General features: G+C 37.0%; 1 protein-coding gene across 6 annotated transcripts in view; it reads left to right on the forward strand.

The window, feature by feature from the left end:
* The window catches only part of MYO6 (myosin VI), a 104,828-nt gene that overhangs the window by 70,312 nt on the left and 17,345 nt on the right, over positions 1 to 17,171 (forward strand). For 4 of the 6 annotated variants that reach the window (XM_042017138.1, XM_042017139.1, XM_042017140.1 and 1 more), the window contains exons 18-28: positions 986 to 1,159; positions 4,804 to 4,842; positions 5,768 to 5,861; positions 7,341 to 7,471; positions 7,588 to 7,665; positions 8,577 to 8,706; positions 9,755 to 9,845; positions 12,446 to 12,596; positions 13,948 to 14,156; positions 14,545 to 14,623; positions 16,341 to 16,501. In XM_042017138.1, coding sequence (XP_041873072.1) covers positions 986 to 1,159; positions 4,804 to 4,842; positions 5,768 to 5,861; positions 7,341 to 7,471; positions 7,588 to 7,665; positions 8,577 to 8,706; positions 9,755 to 9,845; positions 12,446 to 12,596; positions 13,948 to 14,156; positions 14,545 to 14,623; positions 16,341 to 16,501 — 1,337 coding nt within the window. Of the gene's footprint in view, positions 1 to 985; positions 1,160 to 1,732; positions 1,885 to 4,803; positions 4,843 to 5,767; positions 5,862 to 7,340; positions 7,472 to 7,587; positions 7,666 to 8,576; positions 8,707 to 9,754; positions 9,846 to 12,445; positions 12,597 to 13,947; positions 14,157 to 14,544; positions 14,624 to 16,340; positions 16,502 to 17,171 lie in introns of those variants that run through there. The other 2 variants (XM_042017143.1, XM_042017142.1) reach the window with 2 other exon arrangements.

Consider the following 17,171-nt stretch of genomic DNA (forward strand, 5'->3'; position numbering starts at 1 on the left):
ATCAGATCTATGAGGTCCAGAAACTGTTAATATGCTTGACTTATCCTCTCCCTCAGAGGGACTTTCTGAGCTTGGGCCTTAAAACTTTTGGACAACAGCTGCCTTGTAGTACTTCCATTATTTGGTTGGTGTTTTTTTCCCTCACTGCACTTCTGGCAGTTCTCAGAGTCTGATTTGGGGTGAGGACATGTATTTGCCTGCATCCATATTCCTGTCTTGTCTCTTCATGGCTGAAGTAACCTTTGCAGGCCTGTGTTTTTGCTTTGATTCTTACCACCATTAAGGCCCTTTTATGGGATATCTGGCAAATTGGCATTTTCTTCAAAGTAGTCTTGGCCTCTTCTGTTCATTAATACCAAAGTCTCTATTAAGCTGCACCAAAAGCTCTTGAGGATTTTATTAATGTGAAATTGGATACTGGTGTATTGATCTCCAAGTTTCAATGGAATGTGTTGTTCCTAAGTTCTCAAAGTTAGTGATCCAATTCAAATAAACCAGATATATAAAGTTTGTAGGAAGGGACAATATGTTTTATTAAATCAAGTATCCATAAATAGTCATAGTACTACTAAAATAACCTGTTTTCATTTCATTTTCCAAACTGTGTAAATGTACCAATTAAAGTATGCATGTTAATTCCCATTTCACAACAGATCTTAAGTGTATTACAAGCAGTGAGGAATTAAGCTTCTCCGAATTCCCAGGTGCTGATGGTGTGCTGAGTGCTGGAAATGGAAGCCACCAAACCTTTCTTCGGTTTCATAATTCCAACAACACCCTTCAAATTTAAGAATGTCTTTTCTCTCTGGCATTTTGTGTATCCACTTGAAAAGTTGTTTGAAATAATATATGAATATTTGCCCCACATGTTCTTGCTGATTTTTGAATTAAGTATGTAACTTAGTTTCCTTTAGTTTTCTCATTAGACTAAAGTAACTTGGACAGTAAAACAAATGTGATTTTATCTCTTGGGTTGTCTTTTCAGATGCAATTTGTGGAAAAAAACAATGATGCTTTGCACATGTCCCTTCAATCTCTTATATGTGAATCCAAGGACAAGTTTGTTCGACAGTTGTTTGAAGCTAGCACTAACAACAACAAGGATCCCAAACAAAAAGCTGGGAAACTCAGTTTCATCAGCGTGGGAAACAAATTCAAGGTAACACTGTATAGCAAAGAGTCTTATCTTCTTGAAACCTATGCCAGTTTTAAGTTACTTGAAGTAAGTAGAATGTAAGGTTGGGAGAACTAGCAGTACCTTGAGATTCAGAAGAAAATTTGGTTAAATAGATGGTTTTCTTCTGTTGAATTATAAGAAACTGTTACATTCAATCTACATAGTTTTGACAGAAATGCATAGCAATCTTTCACAATAGTCCTTACAGAGATTATACAGTGATTTTTAAGTCAGAATTTTGCAAAGCCACATGGAAGTCCTTATTCAAAAGGTTTTGAGATTTAAATTTGGATTCTGTGGACTTTAGGAAGTTCTAGAGTGACAAAATGTGTTCTTCCATCCTATTATAATTGTGCCTTCTAGAAGATGTATTGATTCACTGCAGTTGGCCAGACTCTCAAAATTCAATACCTAACCTAACCACTGTTTTTCCTTTTCTGAAATATATACATAGTCATGGCTTACACAGGAAGATATTCATTGTGCTGAATGTTTCCTTTCTCAATACCTAAATCTGATGCTTCTCATTTTCTCCTTTCTTCTGATGTTATAAAGCTGACCTTCAAACCTTGTCTTCTGCAAATGTTTTCTGCATCCTTTTCTCATTCAGCAGTTTTATTTTAGCTGGACTATTCCAGCTCAGGATGGCTAGAAAGAGAACAATAGGGGAATTAAGAGAGGAAAAGCAGGCACATCGTGGGCTGCAGGTAAATTTTTCAGTCTCATGGATTTACAGTTGGTAGAGCTGCAGCAATTTCAGCAGGAGCTCTTTTCAACACATTTGGGCCAGATCCAATGAAGGATTTGTATGCCTTCAGGTCAAGTGCTGAAACAGTTTTGGTGTGCTACCTTACCTAGGGCAACCAAAAACCCACCTCATGTTCCCAGCTGGACTCTTTACACAGTCCCTGGGGAACACAGGTGTTTCAGATAATCCAAAGGCCTTCATGTAGAGTGAGACACTACCAGTAGCAGAAGAGTGTTTCTGCATTTCTGCTCTGTATTAAGGTTAAGTACTGAATCAGGATGGCAAGATAAATTCCTTCTTGCATAATCATATCTTGTGGCTATCATTTGGAACTGTTTTCTAAAGATGCAGGGGCTGAAGAACAGGAAGGATATGGTAGCAGCACTCTTGCTTTTTATAGCAATAGTATTCTGCTTCAGGTCTATACTGTATTCAGTGTTCTATGGCTATTTTATTCCTGTAGTGAGTGCCAAGTTATTGGTCAGTCTGACAAAGGGTGTTCTTGTTACACCCTTCTGGAGTTGTTTGGTTAGGTAGCCAGAAATAAAATTTTAATGGGGCCAGGAAGAGTAGGAGATGGAGCCTGACTTCTAAGGTAGTGGTTTTGGCATTTAACTGGGAATTGGGCAGACTGCTCTCTTGAGTTTTGCTCTGATGATTCTTTTTAACTCCTCCCTATTCTGTAGTGGTTGTTGAATTAAACTGTAGCAATCGGTTTAATATAAAATACATGATCATCAGGTAGACTGAAAAATTGCATACAGGTAAGCCATGGCCTGAGGAAACCTTGCAGCCATGAGTCTGCTGTAAGTGAAGCTAGGATCCACAATTTTTTAGATGACATCAACTGGGGGATCTTTTGAGATAGTTTCCACTTCCTTCCATCTGAATTTTCAATTTCTCTTGAGTTTAGCACCCCATGTTCAGGTGATACGGACTTGTGCATTATACCACTGTCCAAGGAGAGGTGAATTAGAAGGGAGGCATTTTTGAAGTTAAGCAGCAATGGAGTGGGGAACTTTTTGGGATTTCCCTTTGAACTTTGGTGTTCACCCCTCCACCTAGAACAATTAATGTCCTCTTTGGATCTGGCCCATCAATCTATAATTCTTTCAATGTTTTCAAGTTTAATGGCATTTGAATGTATGTGTTACTTCCAATAATTCATTTAGTGTTACCTTCCCAGACACAGCATGTGATGCTGATGAACACTAATAGCCTTGAAAATTTCACTTCAGATGACATCAAAATAAGGTCTTTTATCTTACTAGATATTTCATCTCTTTAAGAATAAGAATTCTTAGTACGTTAATTTGTAAGTCAGTTTTCTGAACTACTGAAATTAGAAATTCTTTTAATTATATCAATTATTAGATGATGTTGCAGGGACTTCTATTTATGAAATCCTTCACACATCCCTTCCTTATAACTAATTAATATTAATTGTCATAAATCAGTTGAGAAAATAATGATTAATCATCAGATCTCTTCAAGATTATTTGAAATGATTTTACTGTATGCTAATGATGACTTAAATTGTGACAACTCAAAGAGCAGCTGTTTTAGCGATATGCTTTACTCATATACACATTTTGTTGGAGAAACTCACCTGACAATAGCTCTGGCTTATTTCTTGTCAAATCACAGAGTATAAGGAAGGGGTATTTTTCCTCAAGCAGAAATGTATTTTGTTGATGGAAATTAGTCTGTCCCGTGCAAACTTAGGTGTTTTGAATTTAAGAAAACATAAGTGTTATGATCAAGCTGAAATATAAAGAGTATGTGTAAGTGAGAACTGAGCAGGAGGTTATTAGTGTTTGTCATGCTTCTTGTGGCACTATTTCTAACCATATCCATGTTAAGTTGAAAAATCCCAAACCAATTTTATCTACCAGAAGGACAACTGGCAGCTGTAGGTGATGCACACTACCCATACAAATCTTGTTTCTTGGATTCAAGGTAATGGAAAGATCTGGCTAAAAAAAATTAGTCAAAAGTCAGATCCTTTGAATTTTGCTTCCAGTGCTGAAAATGAATATATTAGGACATACTGAATTTTGTATTGCTGCAGTCTGTATACTTCAAGCTTGCTAATAAACTATAAAGGCTGGCCCAGCAGTAATCTATGTGGCAAAACAGACACATCTCTAAAGTAAAAATATTGCCATTTTCCTGATGTGGTTTTGGAATATTTTAGGTCCCTACCAGTTACTTCCAATAGCAATTCTAATTTGTTTTCTCTGATAGCCTTAAGTCTCTGGTTATCCTGAAGACTTGATTCCAAATAATATTGCAGTCTTTCCTCATCACAGTACATTTAAATGCAACCTCAGTAAGTGTAATTTTAAAATTGTAGTTTTTTTGTCATCAATAGAGAATTAAAAAAAGTTGGAAGCTTGGAAATAAAAATACATCATTGCAGATAAATGTTGACTTAGCTTCAAAAAAACCCACTAGAAAACCCTGAGAATATATTTTCTGTGTTAATTATTTAACATACAAATAATGCTTGTTATAGAGTAAATTTGGGATTTCACGATTTTTCAGTGGTTTTTTTTTAAATGATTGCTGATTGGTCTCAGTTTTTTTAATAATTTTATTACATAGTCATTATTTTTTATTTCTCCAAAGGGATGTGCATGTTTTTTTGATAACTGTGTTGTAGTAAGTGACCAGTCCATGCAGTATTGTACAATTAAATACAATCAATTTCCTCAGGGCCATTCATGCACATTTGCATGATTTCATTAATGTTTGGTTTATCAGTTCTGTCTCACTAACAATGAACATGCATGCAGTAATGCTGTACCTCTATTTGGTGTATATATTTCTGTACTTGCCATGGTAAGGCTCTTGAAATACCTGTTTTCTTTTACAGACTCAGTTAAATTTGCTTCTTGAGAAGCTTCACAGTACTGTAAGTATATATACAGATGTGGGTTCACAGTTTTCTGATGTAAGGCAAAATAGATTATCTCAATATTATGGCTTGCAATAAATGGAATTAGTAATTGCTTTGGAATTTGCAGCTACATGGCACTTTGGGAACATCTTGCTGTGCATGTGATGGCTAATTGAGTTACTTGAAAAAGGAAAACCCACCACCTTCAAAAAAGTTGTAGAATGAAAGTTAAACAACTTGAATAAGCAATATGAAATCTGTCTGTGCTGCAATCTCCTTTTTTGTCACTTTTACTTCTTTCTGTGCATTGGTTATCATTGATGACTAATTTGCAGAAAATTTAGAAATACTACTTAGAAGTAATTTATTTAAGAAGTAATTTATCATTAATTACTGTTTCCAAATTCCACAAAGCCATTAAAAATACATTTTTTCATTTTGCTTTTTTGATAGGCTGTAAATGCACAGATGGTCAAAGAACCTGAGCCCCGTAATGAGCATTTGTTCGCTGATGTGAACTGTAGAAGACTGAGGCACTTTAGTGCTGTGACTGTAGAATATAATGAGGGTAGTAGAATCTAGAGTCATAAATCATAGATTGTATACATGTTAAGGAGAATAGTTGAGTGAAAATTCAACAAAATTGAGGATCCAATTAATAGCTTGAGCATTGATATCAGTTATATCAAGACCAAGGTTACAGTGCAGAACTGATATACGAGAGAAAAAAGAATGGGGCTGTGACTTGATTGTCTTTAAGGCCCTTTCCAGCCCTTTAACATTCTATGATTCTATGATAATGTCAGCATTTCTCTTTTAGAATACTATTATTTTGTATCTTTCTCCCCTCCCTCCCCCCCCCCAAGTCTGAAATCATTATGTGCTATTTTAGGAGTTTTAAAAATGTGTAGATTTTGCTAGCTTCTTGCTTTGGTCATAGGGGTCCAGCTTTATTCGCTGTATCAAACCTAATCTGAAGATGACAAGTCACCATTTTGAAGGAGGACAGATCCTCTCTCAGCTTCAGTGTTCAGGTAATGTATGCCTCTGGTATTTTTCCCTCTGTTTTTTACTTTGGGGAATATATATTAACCTAAATTTGAAATACGTGGGATGAAAGCAGTATTTCCTTGCTTGAACTGTTTTCTAGAAGATAGGTGATTTATGCCTTATGAACAGCTATTTAGATTTTTAGTAACTTTCTATTTTAGTCAATAGAACCCTAGAAATAATTCATTTGAACTGCCATTAGGCCTCTTCTTTGCAAGAAGAGTTGATGCAGTTTTCGTCAACTGTGTTTTTATTATACTGAGAGGTCAGACATCAGGTGCATATGTAAGAAGCTATGTAGCCATTTTTGGGTACATACATTTAGATTTCCTGACCTGGAGCTGAATCCATCTCTTTGTTGTTGCCTGTTGCACTGTTAATAGGGCACCAGTTCAGTCTGGGACAATGGAATTTTAAATTTCTCTGGCAGTTGAAGTGTTAGAAACTTGTATGCATTTAGAGGCAGTCAGTGTTAGCTGAGATATCTAATAATTGAAGCACTCCAGTGTTCTTTGGTTTTATAGATACTATGATAGCCTTTAATCATACTGGTTTACTTTCTCAAAAGTTTATTTATATCACTACTAACTGAACATCCAGCATGGACACAATGCTGCATCTTCATTATTCTTGAAATGTTAGATGCTTTCCAAATTTACAGCTTTATTTGCTCATGCCCCACTGAACTTTTTGAAAAACAAAGACTTAGTATGAACAAATTAAATTTCTGTTGAAAGCAAATATACAAAAGATTAAGTTTTAAGACAGCAAACACAAGTTAAGGGCTAACTTGAAAACTTACTTGCAGCCTTGCTTGATAGGCTTATGTAAAGTAGCGGGTAAAAACTGGTATGGCTTATGCTACTGAAGCAATTTGAATCTTACTGACTGTGTCTGGGCTTCACTGGTGTCCTAGTTGCAGCCAAAATGTCGTAACATTATTCAGGACATTAAAGTTACATCTTAGCAGCTGATGCCTTGTATTTCAAGTACACTAAATCTTCTAGCGCTGCATATGTATTTGATGTTGCATCTGCACCATGTCTCACAAATACCGTTCACATGATTAAAATAAAAACCTGGTTGGGCATTATTTGGTGGTTTGGGGTTTGGGTTTCTTTTCTTCCCTTTAAAAATGAACATTTCGAATGTGCTGAAAAACAAAAAAAAAATTTAGAGGGAAATATTAGGAAAATGTCCTATGAACGATTGAGTGTTACTTACCTCTCAAGTAGGGAGAAAACTATCGGTTCTTCTCATGTGTTCAGTATTAACTTTTTGTGGCTGATCACATCATCAAAAAATGCTTGAGGTTTGATCGAGTCCTAGCTGGACTTTGTGGTTTAGTCACTGAACAACGTCTTTGAGTCTTATGTCATAAACTAACTGGTTATCACAGAATTCACTGCTTAATTTGCGTGTTACTGATCCCAGCTTTTGTACATGTGTCTCTGTGAATTTAGGGATGGTGTCAGTTCTGGATTTGATGCAAGGTGGTTTCCCGTCACGAGCTTCATTTCATGAACTATATAATATGTACAAGAAATACTTGCCTGAAAAATTGGCTCGACTGGACCCTAGGCTTTTTTGCAAAGTAAGAAAGAAATTAATTCTTCTGTATCATCCAGGAGAGAAAATGTATTGTAGCATTGGTTTTTGTGGTTTTTCAAAGGAGGCAGAATATAATCCTTTCTGTTTTCTGTGTTTCAGGCCCTATTTAAAGCCCTGGGACTGAATGAAAATGATTACAAATTCGGTCTAACCAAGGTGTTTTTTAGACCCGGCAAGGTAATCTTTTTCTTGGAGTTCATGATTATGAATCTTAGAATAATTTCAGTCTGAAAGGACCTTTGAAGGTGACATTGTTTAACATATTGATAACAGTGTGGCCAACCTAAATAAGGTTGCCCAGGATTTTTGTAAATAATTTTGTTCATTTTCTTGGAAAAAAGCACAGTATTAGTACCGATACAATTGGTTTTATAGACTTGTTGCTGATGCTACAGTATTTCTAAAGCAATGCTTGCATTCCAAGAATTATGTTGACTTTTAAAAAGAGGAAGTCAGAGCCAAGAAGAAATATTTTCTAGTAAAATCTGTTTATACCTGAAATCTTTCTGTGATTTTAAGCATTGCTGCTGCTATTCAGAGAAAGGAGATGAAGTAGAGAGCTATTGTGATGAGAAAGGAAAATTATTGTAATCCCAGAAGAATGTTCTTCCTATCATATAATTACTGAAAACAGAAGTGCAGGATTTTCAGAAAATGTTGCCTTCAGTGGGAACCTTATACAAAGGTTAAAAATTGAGACGTGCTTTCAGCTTTTATTTTTTTCCACAGATATATAATTAGATGTGTCTTGAAGTTGTGGAAGGCCAGAGTTCATTTCCAGGATGTAGAAAAACAATTGATTTAAAAAAATTTTGGCAAGAAATAGTTTTGGTGATTAGTAAATGTTTATATTATTCAAAATGCCAAGTGTTGGACATCCATAAAACAAACAAAAAATCTGCAGTTGTCATTTCTGTTATCATTAAACAATAAAGTGTAAAAAAATGTACCTGCTCACTTTAATTGAAAACTGATACAATAACATACAGTTTACATAAAAAATATTTTAACTCAGCATGATCTTAAATAATAATGTCTAACACTCTCTGTCCTCCTAATATGTAAAACTTGTTTTAATTATTATTTAGTTTGCAGAGTTTGATCAGATAATGAAGTCTGATCCGGATCACTTAGCAGAGCTGGTTAAACGAGTGAATCGCTGGCTTATCTGCAGTCGTTGGAAAAAAGTTCAATGGTGTTCTCTCTCGGTGATTAAATGTATGTATTTTATGTTTTATTAAATCAAAATGTTTGTTAAAAATACAGCAAAGCAATTATTATCACCTTGAAATGTGGCCAAGGACATGTATAGCAGATGGTTACATACTGAAATCTGAGTAATTGATTTCAAGGTTGGTGAGATTTTTTTTTTTGTGCTGTGTGTTAGGTACATAAGGAGGGGTTACAGCAGAGGTTTTACAAAATGGGCATTATGGGCCAGCACTAGTCTCCTGTGTCCAGGCTGCCTGGGTGCTTACTGGTCCTGGCTGATCCCATGCCCATAACTAACCAGCTATCACAGGTCTTGCCCGGAAGAGACTTCAGCATCAGCAGGAGAGAGTAGTTCCACTCGTAGCTGGCAACATGGAATCATTTAGTTCTGGGAAGTGCCTGCCCAAAGGTTGTCATATTCAGACAGAAACTGCATGTTTGAAAGTTCTGGGAAGTGCCTGCCCAAAGGTTGTCATATTCAGACAGAAACTGCATGTTTGAAAGTACTGACATAAATTACAGGGCAAACAGCTCCACTCCAGGAATTACTGCTCATCAGCAATTAAGTCCCTGTTGCTGTTGATACGCAGTTTCTAAGTGCTTGGCCTGCCCAGTTTATAGAGTCATAGAATGGTGTGGGTTGGAAGAGACCTTAATGATCATCTGGTTCTAACCCCTGCTGCCGTGGACAAAGACACCTCCCACTAGACCAGGTTGCTCAGTGCCCAATCCAACCTGGTCTTGAAGTTTACTGTGCAGAGTAGGAGTAAGATGGTGTGGAATAGAGACTGGCACTTGTGGTGTTTCAGTAAAGGTAGAGATGGGGTCTGCACATGTTTCATTGTTCCTGTTGGTTTTGGGTGGGAGTCTCTATACCTGGCCCAAGATTGTGAATTCTGCTGTTCTGTGTCTTAAGTGTTGTGGTTCCAATATAGAACAAGCTCTTAAGCATATGTAGTCTGCATACAGTTTTGAGACATCAAATGTGTGAGGAAGATAGAAGTTGTGTTAGACTGTATAAAACATTAAGACCCTATCCTCTGTGTGTTTTCAGTGAAAAATAAGATAAAATATCGAGCCAGTGCCTGCATTAAAATACAAAAGACTATTCGAATGTGGCTTTGCAAGAGAAAGCACAAACCACGGTAAGAAGATATTCCTTGGTTGAAGAAAATGTGTTTTAAATAGTATTTTCTTGGGACTGTAAGAAGATGATATTTATTTCACTTAATATAACTGAAATCATAGAATGATGCTAAGTACAATTGAAGGAGGCTGAGAGGTTCCATGTTCCTTCGCTCTTTCCCAAGGATGAATAGACTAAATCTGAACCTTTCCTAAGAGATGTTTCTTTAGCTCTTTGTTCATAAAATTGTTCAGCGACAGCCTTGTTTTTAGAAATCCTTTATTAAGACTGTCTAACTTAATTTAAGCTCATTAATTTTTGCCCTTTACCCATTGTCGTGGTTTGACGCTGGCTAAGCACCAGGCACCTACGAAAAACCCATCTACTTATTTTCCTCTGCTATAGCTGAGCAGAGGAGGGGGAACTGAAAACTTCATTTTCATGAGTTGAGATAAGGATTATTGAAGAAAAAAACTTTAAGGCAAAACAAGTTCAAAACTTAAATAGTATAGAGAAGATTTATTATTAACAGAATTAAAAGTATAAAGGGTAATGAGAACTAAAGCAAACCTTCAGAACACCTTTCTTTCCCAGTCCTTCCCTCTTTCCACCGACCATGCAAGGAAACAAAACATGGGGTTTTGGTCAGTATTTCACTTCTTATTTCACTTTGCTTAAGCAAAGAGTTTTACTTCACTTATTTCACTTTGCTTAAGCAAAGAGTTTCTTCTGCTGTGCCGTGGGATCCTTCCCACGGGAGATAGTTCTCTGCAAACTTTCCTAGTGTGGTTTTTACTTCCACAAGCAGCAGTCCCGCCCGAACCTGCTGCAGCGTGAGTCCCTCCCACAGGCCAAGCAGTCTTCCCAGAACTGCCTAGCAGGGCTCACTTTAGTTCATGGGGTTTAGTCTTTTAAGGATGAGCTGTTCTAGTTTGGAAGCGAAGGCTCTCTTCCTCTAGCTCTAAAAGCAAGGGTCATCTCTCTCTGTCTGAGCTCCTCACTAGATTACAGCTTTTCAGTATCCATGCGCTCCAGCATGAGTACTCTTCCTCACGGGCTGCACGTGGATCTCTGCACCCCCCTGTGCTCCTCATGAATTACAGGGAAACAGTTTGTTGTATTATAGTCCTCACCACGGCTTGCAGGAGAATCCCAGCTCCGACGCTTGGAGCAGTTCTTCCCTCTCCTTTTCTTTCACTGACCTTGGTGCCACCATGTTGGTTCTCCTCACGTGTCCTCACTTTTCCTTTTTCCCCTGACTTGGAAGAAAGTTGGTGTCTGCAAGTTTCAGTTGAGAGGTTGATCTCGTCTGGGCTCCGCATCAGGGAATTGCTCTCCATGGCTCTCACTGCTGGCAATGTGGTCCCTGCCGGTACCACATGGGTGGCTCCAGCCTCAGGAGGGCTATGCCCACATGATCCCAGCCTTGGGAAGGACCCGGCTGCATGGCCCCTGGTGGCCCCCTCCGGGATGGGCCACAGCAGCCCCCGCTGGGATGGGTCCCTGCTGCCACTTCACCACCCCCTGAGAGAAGAAGAGAGAGAACTTCCTGCCATTTTTCCTTTCTTAAATATGTCATCACAGAGGCATTACCAGCTTCTCTAATTGGGCTGGTAACCTGCCCATCATCAGAGCCTTCAGCAATTGCCTCTGTGCTGGACGTAGAAGTTTCGAGCAGCTTTTCTCCTGCCCCCACCAAAAACCAGGCTGTGTTAAACCAACACACCCATTCACATCTTCCTTTATAGGCTCCGTTCCATTGTGTTCTGTCTGCCTTGTCTCCTCTTGGAATTAATTTCATTAGCTGGTTGCAGGGAATACTGATGGAAAAACTACTTCAGTCATTAAGCTCTGCTGACACCTCTATGTTCTTTGACAGAGATGCAATTCTGTTCTAGTAGCGGGCTTCTTATAAAGTGTTTTATTTTATATCCTTTGAGAATTATATTTCATTTTGAATCTTGGCATTTCTAGCATTTCCTTTATTTTTGAGCTATATGGTGCTCAACTTTAATTATTTGATTTAGTTTCTACTTTTGTATTTTGATTTTGTGAACCCCAGTTCAGTGATTTCTGTTTAGAAAGAAGACTGTCTGCGGAGTTGTAACTTCTGTGTGGGACCTTCAATAGCAGGTCTTAAAAAAACTCCTGAGTTTTGCTGAACTCTTCCCCAGCCTTGTTTTCTCGCTCCTTTGGGGCGTAATGACTGTGTTCCCTGCTGTGTTGTTAAGTTTTATCTGATTCTTTCCATTATTGCTCTTTGAATAAGTGGCACTACACTACTACCTTTATCCCCTCCAGTTAAAATCCTCTAGTGGATGCTAATGATTTGTTATTGTGAAAAAAACCAAAAAACCGACCCCAATTAATTCTCAAAATAAAAATGCATTTTTCCATTTTGAGTCACTGCTTATTAGTATTAGAACTGTTTGGAAAAGGCTCCATTACTTAGTTACTTGGTGTGATAATGTTTGAATTTCAAAAAAGAGGGTGAGTTTTGTCAGAAGGCATAACTTGTCTTCCCTGCTACCTTTTTTATATCAGTGATTAGTTCAGTTTTAAAAAATACCACCTTCCAAAATCTTCTCAAGATACAAATAAGCTGTCTTACCTTCACAGCATTGATGGTCTGATAAAAGTACGTACACTGAAGAAGAGACTTGACAAATTTAATGAAGTAGTAAGTGCTCTGAAGGAGGGGAAAGCAGAGACAAGCAAGCAGGTCAAGGAGCTGGAGGATTCTATTGATGCTTCAATGACCAAAATTAAGGTATGTGATAATAATGAGAGAAATACTGTCTTGGTACTGGAATCTTTAAAAAGCTTCATCTAAAGAAGAAGGCCAACGCATTTTTCTTAATAGAAAAGATGCCCTAATATGGTGGTCTTAATTTTCAGTCGTTGGGTAATTCCTGTTTAAAATTATTTGTGAATATAACTGAAGTGAATCCGGAAAATAGGTGCATATGTCTAGACTTTGGTATTATTATCTGTGTGTCAAAATTGACACTGAAGGTTTTAAAGAAAAAATGCATGTTGATATTATGAGACCAATTGTTGTCAATAATTTGTTGCTTTCTTTATTGGAATAATGCATATTATCAATATTTTAACTTAATAAGGCCTGAAACAGACAAGCATTTTTCACAGAATAACGGCATTTCTATTCCAGTTACGAGGTTTTTTCAGACTTGGTAGTAAAGAGAATTCAACTTGCTGATTATGCTTCAGGTCTATAGCTCTCTGTTTCTTACCACAGAAGCACAAAGACAGAATGAAAGCACACTGGCATTTATCAGTGTTAGAAAAAATTTGGTTTGTTGAATTCTTGTTTCATGCAATATTATGGCTTTCTTAGTGTACCATATTGAGATTTCTTTATTTAAAATCACTGTTGAAAAGATGGTAGAGTTAACCTGTCAACTTAGAGTTCTCTTTTCTAATAAAAATGATATAATTTGATTGTCATCATGATACACCACCGGAAAAGGTCAGCAAACACCCCATATTGCAGTTGTATTAGTAAGATGTGAATTGTAAAATGAAATTAAATTGTACCTATCAATAAAGTTTGAAAATGTATGTAGCAAAGGCGATTTTTGAAGCATTTTCAACCTGTCATTTGTTACTAATAACTTTTTCTAAAAAGTTAGTTTCAACACATTGCACTGTTTTTTATGAGTGCTAGCAGAAATACTAAGAAAAACTATTTTATGCTACAACATAAAAGCAGGGCTGTAAATAACCACTAAAGAAGAACACAATGCAAAATACACATGGGCAGGCCTTCCATCCTAGCATGTTAGGAATTAATTTCTGTTGCTTAAAACTGCAAGATAAAAAATATGAAGGCATGTTTTGAAAAGAAGTCATGTTTAATTTAAGTGATGAAATGGAGATTACTTTGTATGGTTTTATAGGAGAGGAGAGTAATGAGTCCTCAGGATTTTACTAAGAAAGGGAAGAATGGACTCAAGCTTCCCCACCCTGAAGTGTGTATGCAATTTAAGTATAGTGCTCAGTGATCTCATTTCACTCATTTCACTTAATATTTTTTCAGTATATGTTTTCAAAAGTGAAGTACAAATGAAAAAGAATCCCCCCCCTTATTATTTTTGCAGACCACTATAATGACTAGAGAACAGATACAGAAAGAATATGATGCTTTAGTTAAAAGCTCAGAGCAGCTTCTCAGTGCACTGCAAAAGAAAAAGCAGCAAGAGGATGAAGCAGAGAGGCTACGACGCATCCAGGAGGAAATGGAGAAAGAAAGAAAGAGACGTGAAGAGGAAGAACAAAAACGAAGGAAGGATGAAGAGGAAAGACGGCTGTGAGTCTTGAATTTGAATAAGTTGCTGGTTATAGAATGAGAAGAAAACAGGAAAGGCTTTTTAATGAGGTTGTTTTTGATACACTTACACTTAGAGAGTCACTTGGATTGTATTCCGGGTGTGCTGTGCAGTGCTGAAACATTTCCTTTCCCACTGATTTATAAGGCAAGTGTCAAAAGAGCATATGGAAGAAATTATATGATGCAGCTGGAAATACAGATGAACTTGAAAAATTTCATGACTTACATGTAGTGTCCTGTCATCAGAACTGCACTGACTTCTGGATTACCATTCAGTTTTATGAAAGAGACTTTGTATTTCTTACTGTTTCTTGTTCACTTGCATCATAATAACATGTTTTCATTTTCTTCTCCTCTTATGTAATAGGAAATCTGAGATTGAGGCAAAGAGAAAACAAGAAGAGGAAGAGAGAAAAAAGAGGGAAGAGGAAGAAAAGCGTCTTCAGGTTAATGCTTTAGCTGTGTGTGGCTTTGGGGAATTTTTTGTTATTGTGGTGGTGGTTTTGGGGTTGTCTGTTTGCTTTGTTGTATTTATTTACTTATTTTAAAATCTTTTTTGTAGCTTAGGTTCTCCACTGAGTCTAATGGCTTCTTTCTATAAATGGGTGTCTCAGAGTCATTCACCAGTGTTGCTTCAGTAGTAAATGTAAGGCAAATGTCATGTTTAGGGCATCCCAAGACAGATCACCTATTTCTAGTTCTCAAGCAACTTCAGGTCTTCTGAGTAGAGGTACATATGTTTTTAAAGGGTTTTAGAAGTTATTTTAAAGTTAAAAATACACAACACTGGAGAATCCTAGCTTAGCCTTTGAAGGTTTTGTGTGTGTCCCGTGTCAGGCAAGTTTGGCATTCTTTTACTAAAGTCACATCTGGACTTGGACTGTCATGTACTTGCTTAACTGAAAACACTTTGAGAATATTGGTAATAATGAGCGGATGCAGGACTGTCTTTGGTAACCCCTTTGACTACATTCGTGTACGCTAAATACATGCGGCTCAAACCCTACTCCTCCACCCTTCCCCTTGATTTATGGCGAATCTTACTGATTTCATTACAAACTCTCAGTCTGAGATGTGTTTGGCCCCTATGTCCTTCTTTCCTTTTTTCTTGGAGATTGCTTGGGTGACCTGGGATAGCAGTTGTAAGAGAAAAAGAACATCTATAGGGATTGTCTTTATCAATGTTTCTTTGTTTCTGAGCTGTGGATATCTGCAATGCAGAATGTAATTTACACTTTTACTTAAAAATGCTGGGTTTGGATCCAAGCAGATACATAATCCAGTAGGGTGTTTCATTCTCCCATGTACAGTTAATTTCTCATTATCTTTCCTCCTGGTGGTTGGTCTTATCAGCTAATCTAAAATGGGATTCGTAGGGTGAAGTCACTGGTGGAATTGTATAGCTTTAGTGGTGCAACTTCACAATGATGAGTGGGAAACAACTGTGTTTCCTTTATGACACCCATAAAGGCACTGCTAAAGCTTGGTGTACATGCCTTTGTAAGAATTGGATGGTCCTGTTCTACTTACTGTGCGTGCAAGGCTTTTTGTGAAGTAATTATGGTAAGCTGCTGTTGTTTGGCTCTGCAGAGGCAGTGTATTTGAATTGCTCCTGCATTGCACTAAGTTGGAAGTTTTACTGTTCGCTTAAATTCAAAGCCAGATCAGTTCCACAGAGAATTCCAGTGTCTGTCTTAATCCCTTTTCAAAATGAGCCACGGACCTATGTGCAGTGTGGTGCCTAACACAAAGTCCTGTAATGCCAAGAGCAGAATATCAAGGATGTATTGTGTTAGTGCTGTGGAGGAGTAACCATAGTCTCTGTTTCATTTGAGTTTTAATGATTCTAAAAACTTTTGTAGGCTAATTTTTGTAATAGTGAACAAAATATTTCTTTTTTTTTAATAAGTAATAATTACTTGGCACTTTATTTGAAAAGGTGGACAATAATGATTTGATAAACTATATGAAAACCAAGATTCAGTTTGTAGCTGTTTCATTTTTCTTGGGTCAAACTAAATACTAACAGTGTTAATTTTTCAGTTCTGTAAAGTGTACGTGGTTTGAAAAGCTAATATACTACTTTGCATATTTTTCTAATATTGATTTTGTAGCATTTTGGTTTTGACTGGGTAAGGTTAAAGGTGTATTATTCTAAAACAGGCTGAAATTGAGGCTCAGCTAGCTAGAGAAAGAGAGGAGGAAACCCAGCACCAGGCAGTGCTTGAACAGGAACGTCGTGACCATGAACTTGCAATGAGAATTGCCCAGAGCGAGGCAGAACTCATCAGTGATGAAGCTCAGCTTGATTTAGGTTTGCGCAGGTACGGAGTTAAGTAGTTACATTTTCCTCTCTGTGGGTTTTGGTTTTTTTTTTTCTTCCTGTCCTGATTCCTTTAAGACTATGCTCTTGTCATTTTTATGTAACTTTGTGTTTATTAAGTGTATCAGAATGTTTTTCAAATTAACTTTTGAAATTTGTTAGAAATAGATTGCTTTTGCTTAGACTTTCTTCATTTTGCATGTTGGTACATCAGTAATTTTGTAGGTGCTTGTGATTATGACTGCAGTTCTCTTTCTGAGTTCTGACAAGGATGGCAAACTTTAAATTCTGATTTTTATGACTCATTTAAAGTAGGGAATGGAATTTCTTCAGTAGTAAGTAGTAATAAAATACATCTTTGCTAGGACTTGATGGTTCCATTTGTACAGTGAATTAGTGTGGGATTTTTTTTTTTTTTTTTTTTAAACAAGAAGCCCTGTTTGAATGCAGAAATAATAGTTATTTCTGGGTCATGACTGGTAAGATTTTTTCAAGTGGAATGAACATACCTAACATAGACAGGTTCAAAAATTAAATGTTCGTCTTGTTTCGTGTGAATTTTTGATGTGTCATAAGAGGAGTTTAACTTTTGATATACAGAACCTCGCTGCCTGTCCACAAAGCAACAGCTCTTAACGTGTAAAAGGTGATGCCTTAGAAGCATCTTAGAA

This window comes from Corvus kubaryi, unplaced genomic scaffold (genome assembly GCF_017639235.1).
Source record: "Corvus kubaryi isolate FWS band 111438036 unplaced genomic scaffold, C.kubaryi_AGA036_p1.0 split3-73, whole genome shotgun sequence".
Classification (NCBI taxonomy): Eukaryota; Metazoa; Chordata; class Aves; order Passeriformes; family Corvidae; genus Corvus; species Corvus kubaryi.